This window comes from Passer domesticus, chromosome 8, assembly GCF_036417665.1.
Source record: "Passer domesticus isolate bPasDom1 chromosome 8, bPasDom1.hap1, whole genome shotgun sequence".
Lineage (NCBI taxonomy): Eukaryota > Metazoa > Chordata > Aves > Passeriformes > Passeridae > Passer > Passer domesticus.
Genome location: NC_087481.1, coordinates 46,934,164 through 46,949,208, shown reverse-complemented (window position 1 = coordinate 46,949,208; position 15,045 = coordinate 46,934,164). Strand labels below are relative to the sequence as shown.

The window sequence follows — 15,045 nt, the reverse complement described above, 5'->3', positions numbered from 1 at the left end:
GCAGCTTGACTCTCCTCCTCTGCAATACTTTTGTACTGTCTGTATTTTCTAGATCAAACCCTTGGTAATTTCTTGATTAATGAACTGCTCCCATTTACCTTTTTTCTTGGTCTCAATTTCTCTCTCCATTCCTTCAGCTCTTGACTGTGCTCTTCATCCAGCTCTTTTAGCTTCTGAGTCTCATGCTCAACCAGTAGATGGCATTTTTCATTCTTAAAACAAGATAATCCTCATGTAAAACTAATTCAGATTAGGCAACTCAACATTTGTACAGTGACATATGTTGTCCTAATTCTTTCTAATTAGCTTATTCTGTGTAAATAGTGACGTGAATAATTACAAGATGAAAGTATGTTACAAGGCTGTGTTTTCAAAAGCTGATCTTTCCATCGGAGCCAACTGAGATAAGAAACACTCGTAAATCCAAATACACTGCTGAGCATCATTAAGGCAGCTGCTGAGAGTGTTACTCAAAACTGTGTTTCACTGCCTAATGATGCTTCTCAAGGTCACACAGCAGTTCTGCTTTGCTTTTTAAAGACAGTCTGTATAATTTATTAAAACCAATTACATTAAAAAGGAAGCTGGTTTTTTGGAAATATTTCAACTCTTGGTGCCAAGAGCTGAGACAAACAAATGGAGCTTAGAGAAGAGACAAAGGTGGTTGCAGAAGCAGCTTCAAAATTGCACTATGAAAAGGCTCACACCTCAACTTCACATTTCTCTCAGTAAGGTACCCAGGCATCTGCCTCACTTTCAGAGGACTTTTGAAGCACGACAAGAAAAAAAAAATCAATTATTTGGCTTCAAGTCTCTGCACTTTTTTAAGAGCAGTTGGCAATGGTTGTGTTTCTAGGGTTCCAGTCCCAGATGCGTCTGATGCAGACTACAGAACCACAGCAACACAAACAACAAGCACTTGGCTAGACCTGAGTGCAGCAAAGGATCAGTTTTGCTTGTCAAGCTCAGAGCAGCCCTAATCTGCTCCATTTTACTGGAGCTGAAATTCTCACAAGGCTCCCACGGTACTTGGGGATTTACTGGGGCATATTAGTGGCACAGCCAGGGACTGTTTCTGCAGGACGCAAGAAAGTTAATAGAGTAGAATGAGCTTCATTGGTCCTTGCATGATTTCTCTAAGCAAAGGTTATCAGCAGGTGATCATTTAATGCTTCAAAACTGCCTTGTGGCCCTGAAACTGGGAAAAGCTGATTTAACAGAAAAGGAGATCTGGCCCCTGGTATCCAGCAGAAACTTTTACAAAATGCATACCAAAAGAGACAAATCAGAGCTCCTTATCACAAGAGAATTCCTTCTAAGTACCTTCCAGAAGCTCACATGCAAGTGGCAGTACTTGGTAGAAACCTCCTCATTCCTGTATTGCTGCAAACTTCTCGTGGGTAATGCCTGGTGCTGCCTACCTCTGTTCTGATTAATGACACTCCAGCAAAATCAAGTTAAAAGGAAATGCTGCCCACAGAAAATAGCCCTGGGAACTTTACAGATATTCCAGAAGTGATCATCTGCTTCTGGTTCATACTCTTCTTCATTTAAAATGATTCCTCATAATTGATGGGAATATATGATTCTGGCAAAGCAGTGCACTACAGGCCTTTGAAAACAAAGCTAAAAAAACTATACAGTAAAAATTAAGGAAAGGCGTTTCTGCTTTGCCTGCATCTGGTATTAACTTAAGTCTTCTTACTGAATGGTCATTTAACATCATCTATTTTTAACCTGTAACTGATGCAGTTCCCTGATGTTTGCTTCACACTGCAACTGAAGGTCCCGCATTTGGTTTTCATGTTTCTGATGCTGCGCCAGTCTCTCATTCTTCTGCCTCTTTTCTTCTTGAACAGCAAACTAAAATTAAAAATAAGAGATTATTTCTATTGTGCCTCTGAATAAAACAGTTTGAATGAGTCAAAGAACTTCATCTAATAGAATGAACAAATAATGAGAATAACAGTTCTAGAAGATTTAAGCAGAAATTTTCTCTATTTTTTCTTTTTAAATTCTTACAAAGGATATTCCCTACAGTTTTAATTCCATTTTTCTGTCTGCACTCTGATTTTTCCTTAAAACGCAGCCCATTTCACTTCCAGATTCCTGAAAGTACCTCCCTCTGAAGCTGTGACACAGCAGTGCAGCTGCAAGCATTGGTTTAAGCTGCAGTTAAACAGCTACAGGAAACCACATTTTCCACATTTGTCATCCTTCAGTGCTCACCATATGAAACCATGATTTGCAACTGTGATGCATTGGAAAGCAAACCTCTCAACCTCTGCACAGCATTCCCTTTTAAAGAATGAGTGAATACCTACAGCTTTAGTTCAAAAGCTCACAAAAATCAAGAACCCTTAAAAATATTTCACAGAATCACAGAACAGTTGAGGTTGGAAGGACCTGCAAAGATCAACCTCTCTACTCAAAGCAAGGTCACCAAGAGGAGGCTGTGCAGGACTGTGTCCTGTTCAACCTGCTCCAGTGTTTGACCATCTTACCACTACAAAAATTTTTTTGTCATCTTGAAGTTACATTTTCTGTCTTTCAATGTGGCTGCTGCCTCTCATCCTGTCACTTAGCATCACTGAGAAAAGTCTGGGTCCACCTTCTTTGCTCCCTCTGTTGGGTACTTATAGACATGGATAAGACCCTGCTGAGCCTATTCTCCTGCAGGCTGCAGCATCCCAGGTACCCCAGGTGACTCCTCATGTGACAGTCTCTCAGCCATCTTCAAGGCCCTTTGCACGACTCACTCCAATGAATCCGTGTCTGACTTGTACTGGGAAGCCCAGGACTGGACCCAGAACTTCAGAAGGGGCTCACCACAGGGAAGGATGATTTCCTCTCACCCCATCCTGTGCATCAGCCCAGTTTGGTACCAGCTGAGAGCTTGTGAGAGTGCACTCTATTTCATCCTCACATTTACAGCACATTTGGCATTTACGCCATTAAAACTATTAAATATTAATGTATTAATTACCTGCTTAATTTTTTCACGATCTTGGTCTGGAGAGGCAAATGAATTGATTCTTAAACTTTTCTTAAACATGGCCATCCGAGTCTTTGCTTCACTTCGCTGGATTTTAGGCAGTCTGGCTCTTTCCTGAGTTTGCTTGTTCTTTAACTCCTCTATAAGGCGTTGATTATACCTCTGCATTTGTTCTGTTTCCTGAAATGTTAACCATGTGGAAATATTACACAGTAGCTGTGATGTTATACAGTGTACATCTCTTTCATTAATAAGTCCCTGGTGTGCGTCAGTGCCTCTCAGCAGAAACCATTCCCAGCCCCAGGAGTAACAGTGGGGAGGAGGGAGTTCTTGCAGAGAGCTCTGGATCTTGCCCAACCCAAAGAAAATTCTCTAATAAATGTAAATACACATATATTTTACCAGTGCTTACTCAACTCTGCCTTTTACAAAGCCTGTTATTCAGAAGGAGAAACTAATTTTTGTGTAACTCACCTGGGCTACAGCTATGGAGGTGCAGTTTGCTTTAAAAAGCTGGAGAAAGCAACAGCCCACATGGGATAAACCAGAGTGGACAGAACAAGCCTGCAGTGGAGGCTGCTCATGCTCTGATCATCAAGAGATCCTCAAACACCTCCCTACTGGTTTACAGTTTCAGAAATTGAACTGTTTTCTTTGGTGTATTCTATAAAAACCAAAATGCCTTGTGGAAAATAAGGATTTCGCTATAAAGAGACAGTTGCCAGCTACTTGCTCAAAAGCTAATCCAGTTCATTCTGCTCATTTAATTCCACAGTTATTTACTTCTGAACAGATTTGTTCAAACACAAATCAAAATTGGTTTTGGTGGATAAACAGAATTTGGTATTTTTTATAGTAAAAGACTGATGTTGTGGTTGGTTGGTGTTCTTTTTTTTTTTAAAGAATCAAAAGGGAAAATATAAGAATTTATACTTCTATATGTTACTATGGTATTCGAGTAAGGTGAGTGAGATTTTTTTTAATTTCAATAGAGCACATAACATCTTCAAAATACTTGTCTGGGTCTTGCCTGTGCAAACATACGGCACCAGAAGAGATCTTAAGACTGCTTGATAAAAAAATGGATATTATAATACACAGAAGAAAGTGCCAAAGTCAACACTAACTTTTTCATGCCTCTTAAGCAGCTGGTGCCTCTGCATGAAATACTGATCCTTGAGCTGCTGCTTGAGGAGTTGGTGTTTCTCCTGTAGGTGCCGCTCCTCCAGCTCCCAGAATGCAGCTTCACGAGCTGGAAAGAACAGAAAGGCTGGTTCAGGAATTGCAATCCTATCCCGTACTTCCCAACCTCCTGGTGTGTGTTCAGATGTATAAGTGCATTTTAAAAACAATGCTGTTTCATAGAAAATGTTGTTGTTACAGTTCTAGATTGGTCATGAAGATTTTTGATTTCATAAAGTGAATAAAGACCATTGTTTTACTAAACACCAGTGCCTGTTTCCAAGGCAGAGCCTGGTGCTGGGTACCTCTCATGAGCTGCTGTTTGTTGTTGAGGCAATCTCGTTCAATAGTGGCCAGTTCTGTCTTCTGCTGCTGAATTATTTTCTTCAGAGATGCATCCAGTTCTTGTTGCTGTTTCTGCACGAACTCCTGCTCCTGGTAAGAACCAATAGAAGTAAATTAAACTGGGTTCTTCCAACCACATTACATGTTAATGAAACTCCCAGTTCTCTCAGCATTAGCTATATATGAAAACAAATACAGCTATGAAAATTTGAGCTAGTGTGACTTGGCTATCAAATTATCCATCTTTTGTATTTTCTGTGTAGGTAAGAGCATATTCATGTTTCAATAATACGTTCAGAAATAAGACCAAAGCTAACAGTCTATCCAGTCACCTGCAACTCATTCCATCTCCTGTCTCTCCTCAGAACAAGTTGCAGGTTCAGAGCTAGCAAAGACAGTACTCAATCTAAAGTTGATCTCATTCTACAAAGGGTTAATTATTCATATATGTAAGGAAATAAAGGTATGTATGGTTATTCTGCTTTGGGTGATTAGCTAAAGCCTATTTATTTACACAGCTGGGTTTCAGATCTGTGTGGTTCGTCTTGTCCTTAGGGCAGGGCTGTTGAGGCTGGGAGTTCTGCAGGACCACCGTGTAGAAACCCCATGGTTCTGCTGGGGTGTCACCTGCTCACACCTGAGCTGAGCTGGCTCCTCACAAAGGGATTTATCACCTGCATCTTCCCATTTTCCAGGGCTATCACTGTTACATCCCATCATGAAAAGCAGACAGCACTGAGTTGCCCTCCCACACCCCAAGACCTCCTGCTGCCTTTCTTCTTTGCCACTATTAAAAACCACAGCTATGAGCATGCAAGCATGCACACACACACACACTCACACCTGCCTTAAAACAAGAAACTGAATCAGATGCTTCTAGCATGGTATCAAGGCCAAAAGAAAGGACAATGGCAGGGTCTTGTCAGAGTCAAGGTGGGCTGCTCAAGTCCATAACAAATGGAATTAAATGTTCATTAAAAATATTTTTTATTTTGACCAGAAAAATCCTGGTTTTGATCTCCACATAAAGTTATTCATAGGTGAGGCTTTCATGTCTCTTACTGAGACAGGTAACATAAAACCAGAGGTGAATTAAGCTGACAGTAACAGACTTCAGGGTACAAAAAGAACTGGAAGGTGATGTCTGTAAATTAAGTCAGACACACCTAACCGAATTTATAGGGGGACAAAAAAAATCCTGTTTTTTCCCTTTATACCTAAAAAGGTTAAAAATACTACTACAAGTTGAATATTCTGAGGATGCAGACACATAATTAACACAGTGTTTAATCTGCTGGGAGATTTTTGATTTGGAGGGAGTGGGGAAAGCTGTTCTAGTGTAGTCATGGTCAAAAACTGATCATGCTTGAGTTTTACACATTTAATCATTTAAATATCATTGCTGCTCTTTACAGAGTAACTCTGATGAAGTTTTATACCTGCTAGTGCTGTAAGATAAACAAGGCAATCTCAGGAAATAGACTGGCCTTTCTACTTCTCACATCTACTCAAGTATCACATAAAATAAATGTCACTCACTTTACTGAAGAATGTATTGGGTGGTTTAAAGGCAGACAGTGCAAGGCAGCCAACCTTTTTCAAAGTACCACTTGGTTATGCCCAGTAGGTATCTTAAAATAAACATCTTTAAAATACATGGTTTCACTGCACACACAGAATACAAGTCACACAATGTTTCTCACATGTGCTGAACAAGTATCATGTTGCATGTGCGAACCCTCAGTGTCTTGCTCAGACTGAGTAACTACTGTCTTTTGGAACTTTTGACAATGGATAGTGCACAATGGTCTAAATTGGTGCTAACCAGTTTGGAGACAGCAGTGATATTGATCAGCACATATGAGCAGAAGAGAAAAAACACACATCTGGAAAATTAGGAAGATAAACTTGCACTGTGTTGCATTTTAAGACTTACATCCTGCATTTGTGCGTTGAAAAGCGTACATGAAGACAACTGAAAAGACTGAATCATAACCTGAGCAACACCCTGTGGGACACAATGTAATTCTGTGTCACAATACAGTGAAACATTTCTATTCTTAAAAAAGGGAAGAAATGAGATCTGCTGTACGTTAGTAATAAGCATTTGAAATGTCAAGGTTAATCACACAAGTAGATGCTGATGGAAGTTCTAGATATTCTAAAACTAAGCAGCTGCACGTTGTTTTAGCACTTGTCGTTCCAAGGATATTTCACATTTAAACTCTTCTTTCACCTCTCTTCAAGAAATTGAAAGCAGCAAAGGAAATTAACCATGTCTCTACAAGCACTATGAAAAATTAGATTTTTGTTTCCTTAAAAAGTTTAAAGACAGGTATCTTTGGTGTGGGGAAAGTGCTGCAACTCAATCACCTTCTATCCTGGGAAATCCCCTCTTAAATTAAACACATAATGGAATAAAGTTGCTATTATTTTCTACTAGGTCACTCACATAAACATTTAATCTTTAAGTTACTCAATCTAAACCTGCTCTGCTGTGGTTCAAATTCACTCTGTACAAGCTGTGGCTATCACAAAGCCAGTATTTTTCTGAAATACTAGCCCTCTTCATAGCTGGGTCATAGAAAAGCAGCAAGTCTGAAGGCATGAAATCACAGATGATGTTTTGTAAAGTTTCTACACACCTACACTTTGACATTTAAATAACATTTTACCTAATTTGTTCTGCTCCTATAAACAAGATGTCTCATGCTTACATATTAGATACATTTTCCTCCTCTGCACTTGTGTAGTTGAAAACTTCCTCCTGACTATAACCTTTAAAACTTGAAAGACCCATGGAGTACTTACCACTTGTAAAAGCACTGTAAATAAACCTGCTGTAGAAAAATACCATTCTTTTTCAGTAGAGCACACAAAATCCTACACTTGACAGTACAAACCTGGCAACAGTCGCTCCTACATTTCTACCCAGTTAAGTCTAAGATGTGACATGGGACTACTTGAAGAAAGAGAGCAGTTTGTAGGGTTAGTTTGAGTTAACTTCCATATTCACTCAACAACAACAAGAAGTGCAATCATCAAGCCGTGTGAATACTGCTGCCTTTTTTATTTTAGTAGCTTGAAGCTGCCGTTGTTACCTGAGCATGCTGGCTTTGTGCAAGCTCCTCTTTCTTGCGTTTCATGAGCTCTTTTCTCAGCTCTTTTGGTGCTTTCTCCACTTCACATAAAACCTACAGTGTATATAAGCATGCAGAAGGTGGCAAAAAGAATACTTTGTCTCCACAGCAAGCACTACTGTGAACATAGGGACATGCAGGTCAAGCACTAGAGGTAGTGGGAAGCATGCATTACTTCAGTGGCAGGGATGTTAGTTTAGTGAAAGAGCTTAATGAAAAGAGAAAGAACAATAGGTGCTTTATGCATGCCAGCAGTGCAGAGAGGAGAGACGTGCCAGCGCTTTTTGCATGCAAATGCTGCCCATGCCCTCAGAAACGGCAATGCCTTGCTTGTGCTTCCATGCAGCTGCCAGCAGAGTCAATAGTTAAGAAAACCACCACCTGCAAAAGTGGTATTTTCTTGAATCACTATGGCAAAAGGACTACAGAGTATGTTACCTCACATAAAGCTGTGAAAAATGGTTGGAAGCTTAACAAAACTTCCATTGAAAACCAGATATTTCTGATACTGTCTCTAACCTGAATTTACAAGATGCCATTATTAGTGTCTCTGACCATAAATGACATCTACACAGCTTATGTCTTCAAAATAATCATACAAGCAAACAAAACATTATTTGGTTGTGTTTGGTTCTGAAGAATTTAAAGCAAAACCCACCAATAAATAAGAGTGTTTTCAAGAAACTTTTCATGACACATATGCTGGGATGGAACGTGTTTCAGTACACGGTGAATTAGACAAGATTAGCAGAAAGATTCTAAATATAACCTGACTAAATCAACTGACTATTAATCTGTTAATTTGCTGATGAGTTTGTTTTTTCAGAATTACAAAAATGTACCATTGTACACTCCAATGTTACATAGGTAGTTTTAGAGCAGCAGCTGCATTTTCCTTCAAACTGTACCTTGCCTTTTTAAGCTTTAAACACAAAACTATGCACTGAGAGACAAATGCCTGTTTGTTTAATAGTGGAAGCATCATCAGAAAACAGAGTCCAAATCACCACATGCTATTCCTATGTCCATGAAAGAACTGCTTTTAGCTCAGAGCAATATGTAAAATTCTCCCAATTTCCCACGTAGGACCCAATCACCAGTGAACAGAGAGAGACTCAAAATGCAAGAGGTACCGCAAAAGAAGAAAAATTGTTATTTACATATGGGCATACAGTTCAAACTGAATACAACTTACATTTCAATGCACATTTGTGCTACAGGATCATTCTATGCAAAAGCATTGACAGTTCAGCTTTCTAAAGAAATCTCTGAGTCTAGTAACTATCAGAGCAAACACTAGAGCCATTTATATACAAATGGGCACTACGCAATTGAACCAAAAATGAAATAAAACAGCTTTTAATATGCAAAATCCATGTGGAAACATATCACCTTTTCTTAATCCAGTGCAAGTAAATTAATTGCACCAGTTGTCAGTGTCAGTCCTTTTGCCTGAACTGTATGATATTTATGAAATTAACTGTAAAAGATTTTAGGTTATCCAGACTTCTCTCTCCTGGCTTTTCTTTTTGAGCTAATAAACTAAATTCATATTATTGTTGTCACTTCATATAAAGAAATTCTAAACAATTACAGCACATTCAATAAAAAAGTCTAACAAAAACAAAACAAAACTGAAATTGTCTTCGAAATTCTAATTTGTTAAGTATTTACTAAGTAACTATAGCTGGAGTTTTCTCATAATCTTTATGAAAATACTTTTTCTTGATTTAGTATTTGAGAGAAAAATATTTTATTAAGTAGTCTATGAAAAATAAAATCTTCTAACTTGATGATGTTTTCTAGATTAAATCAATACCTCAAGCTTCCTGTCAGCTGTTTCTATTTCACTTTAGGCAGTTAAACAAGAGACAGAATTCTGACTGGTAGTGACACTTCCAAACCTCAGTACAGCACAGGTTTGACAAGGCTTCTGGGAGACCTAATCTCAACTGTTTGCTAAACCCATCCTCCTTATTTTCTATATTAGCATCATCTCTTACCTCTTTTTTTTTGTTTTTCAGTACATTCTGGAATTTGGACAACTCCTTCTCCTGCTCAGCCTTGATGCGCTTTGCCTCATCCCGTAAGCGATTTGTGTGCTCCTGCTCCAGGCGCTCGATCGTCTGCTTCTGCTGCTTTTCCAGGTTCTCTATCTCTTGATCATACTGTCGCTTTTTACTCTGTAAAAATTATTTGGCACCTTTTTTTAGCAAGCTCAGTCCTGTTAAGTAAAGTGCTGTAGCACAGCAAGGAATGGCCCTGATGGACTGTTGTGGCAGCAAGCCCCAGCACAAGCTGGGCCCCCCACAATGGAAAATATTGCCTTGTATTTAAGAATCAAGGCTAAGCTAGAGCCATCATGGCAGGAAACACCTGATTGCTCTTAGCACTGTTCTGCCTACTCCATCAAGATGTCATATTTTAAGAGCACCAAAATGCAGAAACTCACTGTCATTTCCTGTTCAAAACGTCTGTACATCTGCTCTCGCTGCTGCAGAAGCTTATTGCTGAGCTGCTGTTGGGCTCTCTGCTCCTCTTTCTGAAGAAGTCTCAGCTCTCTGAGCTCTTGACGTCTAATAAGGACAAAGAACACTTAATACTGATGGCAAAAAAAAAGAAGTGGAAAATGACAAGAGAAGAAAAGGACCATTGACAACTTGGGCCCAGTAAAACTAATTTTGAACTGATTGCCTTAATAAGAAACACTTTACATTCACTTCTACAAAAAAATGTAAATTAATCCCCAAATATGACTGCAATAAGATTATCAGCCCCCTTGTTTTATTCAAAGATTAAAAAAAAAAATCAGCTGCTAACTTCCTGAAAATTTTACTTTTAGAAACACTTACCGTAGAAATCGCATTTCCTCACTTTTTGAATCATTTTCAGTAACTATTTTTGATGTGGTTACACTCACTTCTACTCCATCAACGACAAACTTCCGAGTTTTCTTTAACGTTTTCTTCTGCCTTCTAGTTTCCTAAATTAAGCATTGGTAAGTTGTTATGTATTTATTAAGGTTATATTCTTTTTTCCCTTTTTTCTTAATATTGAATTATATCAAATATTTCTGGGACTGTTTTCTATACAGTAATCAAGAGCCCTTCTCACTTGCCAGGTGCCTCACTGATCAAGTGAGAATTTGAAAAATTCCAGTAAACTGAAAATGTCTAGTAAGGATGGGAAAACTGCAATTACTGATTATCCAAAGTACCAGAAGAAAAAAAAATTAAGCCAGAAACTTAAGAAGAGAGGGACCCCAGCTGCACCTGCACCATCTCCATTGTGTCAGGGCAACTGCAAACACCCTCATGTTTAGCACAGCTATGCCAATTTATGATTCTTTTGTTTGGTAGTCTTTCTAGGTTTGTTTTTCCTCCACTCAAGCCCATGTTAAAGTTACTACCCCAACATGGCTACATTAATTTGAATACAAAGACTACAAATAAAGTTCATGGTCTGGAATGTGCTTCCTCTGAGCTCATTCATAGTGACATAACTGCATGGACACAGTACAACCACAGGAGAACACTGACTGGAATAAAATCCTGCAGAATGTCTGCCTTGGGTGTCCCAAACAGCGAGACAAAATATGGAAGTGACAGGAATTCAGTATAAGATCAGATATTCAAGAGATTTTTCCCATTGAACAAGAATTCTGTGCATTTAGCTGGTCTTCTTGAGTATCAGCTCTGACCTACAACCGTTCACAAATCTTCATGTTTAGTATTATTACACTTCCTTTTATGGCTTATACTATTATGCAATACAGTAAGAAACTAATTAGCATAACTGCACATAATCCAGACATTGTTGGATGGTGCAGTTTAGAATACTTTGGTTTCTACAAAGCTTTGTATACATGTGCCATACTAGTTTCTCCCTCAATATATTTCTTTGTAGCAAAGGTAACACTTGGAGATAATTTCAGGGTTACACTCACATGACATTTTAAAAAAATATGCTTGCACTTACCTGTAAAGATATTGATCCTGTCTCTTTGTTTTTACTAAGGAAACTAGAAATGGACAAGTTCAAATCAATGCTGCTGTTATCAGCTGTAGAGCCAGTGCCTGAATCTGCATCATTTTCCTTCAAATTCTCCGATTCCAGTTGCTGTAAAGTCTCAGTATTGCCTTGATTATCTGTTTTGACTTTCTCATTTTCTTCAGTGCTAATACTAATACTGGGGACTGGAGTTACTTCAGACTCATCAGCTTGTTCACTGACAGTGTCTTGAAGTTTATTCTTCATGATTTCATCTGAGGTAACTGCCAGAGGTTCTTTGTCTACCTGGACGTTGGTTTCCTGTATATTCTCAGGTCCACTCTCTCCTGAATTTTGGTCCATACCAGTCAGTTTATCCATCAGTTTATCAGGAATATCCTCAGGTTTAGTCTGTAATGTCTTCTGGTCTACGATATCTTTCCCAGAGTCTTTGATCTTTGTTTCCTCTGTGCTGTTTATATCACTGATACCCTCATTTTCACTTTCTGCCAGTTTCTTGTCTACTTCGATCACTGTATCTTGGCTTTCTGATAGAGTTTCTTCAGAGCTGATTATCTCATGGACCTGCTTAGCCTGACTTTCCACTGGCTTATCCTCCAGCTCAGGTATTTTATCCCCATCACTGATGGATGTTTCAGCAATAGCACCTATCTCCTTAATGTTGTCAATTCCATGCTTTATCAGTTCCTTTTCTTCATCAGACACTTCAACTGTAGCATTAGGCAGAGTTTCTGCAGTGGTATCTATTACTGCCTCTTTCTGAGCTTCACCTTTATCTTCCTTTTGCTCTGTATCTCTATTTTCTGCAGGGACCTTTTCTTCCTCACCGTCCAAGAGATCCATTCTCTTCTCCTCTTCTTTTTCATCAGTTTCCTTAGAAATGCCTTCTTCAGTTTCTACCCTATCTTCAGTTACAGGTAATACTTTCAGTTTGTCATCTTCTATCTGTTCATCTGCCATGGAATTTTCTTTCTCTATTTCTAAGTTGGGTTCATTCTTTATTTCTACATCAAGTTCTTTACCTCCTTTCTGGGGTTCTGTATCCTCATGCATTTTTTCCAGGCTTTCTGTATTCTTTTCTGCTGGCACCATTTTGCCTTGCTCATCTTCACCAGCTGGCAAAGAACCGTTCTGCACTTTTACATCACTAACAGGAGTATCGTGTATGTTATCAGCTGTTTTCCTAAATTTAATGTCTTCAGATTCATCTCCAGTTGTTTTGTCCTCAATGGCATTACTTTCTGTTTTCTCAGAGAGAGATTCCAGGACAGAAGCATTCTGTGAAAGTTTATCCTCTTCAGAGCTGGCAATACTAAGGTCAGAGGATGCACGTTTCTCTGCAGGTAACTGCTAAAAAATTAAAGCAAGAAAAGCATTCAGTCATTTTGTAACTTCATCAAAGCACACTTTTATGGAAGAATATGTGAACAGAGATCAATATTGTATTCACATGCAGCTATATGAGTTTGATAACCTCAGAGTCCTTCCTTGGACTATCACAGAACCACCGTATGAACTGCAGACTGGCTCCAAACAGAAAGTTTCACTGTGATCAAGGGAAAGGGATCATGGTCATCAGCTATTCTTCAAGGGTCTTTTTCTTTTCACATTCCTTTTATTTTAATCAGTTCAGCTCCTCAACAGGCTCTGGACTGTTATATTTGAAATACTTTACTTTGTGCCAGCTGGGCAAGGAAGAAACTGTAGCTTTAGTTAGTGCAGCACTGACAAAATGCAGTATTAAGTCCTTCTTCTGCTTCACTTTGTGTTCTTGGCTAAAAATGCCTGAAAACTTTTCATCTGGTTTTAATCACGCTGAAACCCCATTAAAATGTTGAAAACCTCCAGCAGATCTGATTAAGTGGCAGTGCAGAACTAGAACAGAAACAGTTACCTCACTGCAGAAACTGCCGCTGCCAGAATATGAATAAATGTTATCAGATTCCATAGAGACATCCAAAAGAATATAATAATAAAACATCATTTTAACCACAATTGCCCTTTCACTCTTCAAAGTGATTATGATATCTGTCTGTCTGTATCTACTGCTAGAACCCTGTAATTTGCAGATCAGGCTTTTCATTTGCCATAGGGAACATCCTAGGTTAGCTGTTGCAGCAAGCACAGGTTTGATTGTGCATTTCCTACCTTAAGGATTTCCCAAGCATACAGAAAACAATTGCTTTTAAGTCCAAATTGCATTTAAGATATTTCTTCGTGCAATTGTTCACAAAGTTTAGTGTTCATCTCCTAGGAGTGTTTAAAATTACCCCAAGGAAATAACTTGAAGGGCTCTACCTCACACTTTCCTACAATGCATCTTGTGAGATACATGCCAGAGTCCAAGGGTGGACTTCACTCCAGCCCTCCTGGATGGAGGGCACAGCAGCTCATCCACGGGAGGGGAGCTGCTGGGGATGCACATTTGGAGCCCATGGGGTGGACTGGGAAGGCAGTAAGAAGGCAGGGGCCGTGAGGAACGTGCACGTGGGTGAGGGGGGAATGGAGGCTCCTGCTCGAGCACTTGGCTCCTGCAGCAGTGCAGGAACTGCAGCTCTGGGAGGCACAGGGAGCACACACCTGGGCACTCTGCAACCTGCACCCCTCCCTGGACATCACAGTTCTCCCTCTGAGCAACCACACTCAGATGCTAAGATTCTTAATGCATCTTTAGAACTACATTCATTACAAAATATGTGGTTTTTTTCCTATTCTTTGATAGTCACACTGTAAAATCACAAACTTAGTTTACAGCATAGTAGTCAAATACTTTTCTTAATCTTTTAAACACTTCAATCACTTGTTTTGTTTAAAGTTTAACACTTTAAACACTTGTTTTGGAATACAAACACATTTCCTCATTGACCCAGTCATTATGTCTTAAAACCATCTACATAAAAATCAGTATCCTATTTTTAAAATATCACATATACATGTAAAAAATTTAAGATGTTAGTCTTTATTAGCTATTATTTATTAGTATTTTTAAAGGAGTTCAAACACGCTAATTTTGAAATTGCTGGCTACCTATTTTGTAGTAAGCTTAGAGTATGTTTATGAAGTTATTCCTAGAAGATTTGATGTCAAAGTTGGGCTAATACAACTGAAACTGAATTCGCTGTGGGAAATTTACAACAGCATATTAACAAAAGTAAATTTTAAACTGACCAGAGAATTTTCTGTTTCTTCTTCTTCATCCTCATCTTTACCATCTTCAACTTCTTCTGTAACTTCTGCCTTAGCTTCTGCAATCAATTCTCTTATTGGTTTATTTGAAGTAACAGTAACAAATGGATGCTTGTGAAAACAAAAAAAAAAAGCACAATATTAAGTGGTGGCTTCATAGTATACAGGGGGAAAATCATAATCTGA

The 15,045-nt window shown here is 38.8% G+C and overlaps 1 protein-coding gene across 4 annotated transcripts in view; it reads right to left on the bottom strand.

Moving 5' to 3' along the window:
* The window catches only part of SLK (STE20 like kinase), a 49,375-nt gene that overhangs the window by 5,525 nt on the left and 28,805 nt on the right, over positions 1 to 15,045 (bottom strand). Inside the window, exons 8-18 of one of the 4 annotated variants that reach the window (XM_064431221.1) lie at positions 14,842 to 14,970; positions 11,641 to 13,020; positions 10,515 to 10,645; positions 10,115 to 10,238; positions 9,666 to 9,845; positions 7,624 to 7,716; positions 4,483 to 4,612; positions 4,123 to 4,247; positions 2,987 to 3,175; positions 1,738 to 1,863; positions 99 to 212 (exon numbers count right to left, since the gene is read on the bottom strand). In XM_064431221.1, the coding sequence (XP_064287291.1) occupies positions 99 to 212; positions 1,738 to 1,863; positions 2,987 to 3,175; positions 4,123 to 4,247; positions 4,483 to 4,612; positions 7,624 to 7,716; positions 9,666 to 9,845; positions 10,115 to 10,238; positions 10,515 to 10,645; positions 11,641 to 13,020; positions 14,842 to 14,970 (2,721 nt within the window). Of the gene's footprint in view, positions 1 to 98; positions 213 to 1,737; positions 1,864 to 2,986; positions 3,176 to 4,122; positions 4,248 to 4,482; positions 4,613 to 6,458; positions 6,531 to 7,623; positions 7,717 to 9,665; positions 9,846 to 10,114; positions 10,239 to 10,514; positions 10,646 to 11,640; positions 13,024 to 14,841; positions 14,971 to 15,045 lie in introns of all 4 variants that reach the window. The other 3 variants (XM_064431220.1, XM_064431222.1, XM_064431223.1) reach the window with 3 other exon arrangements.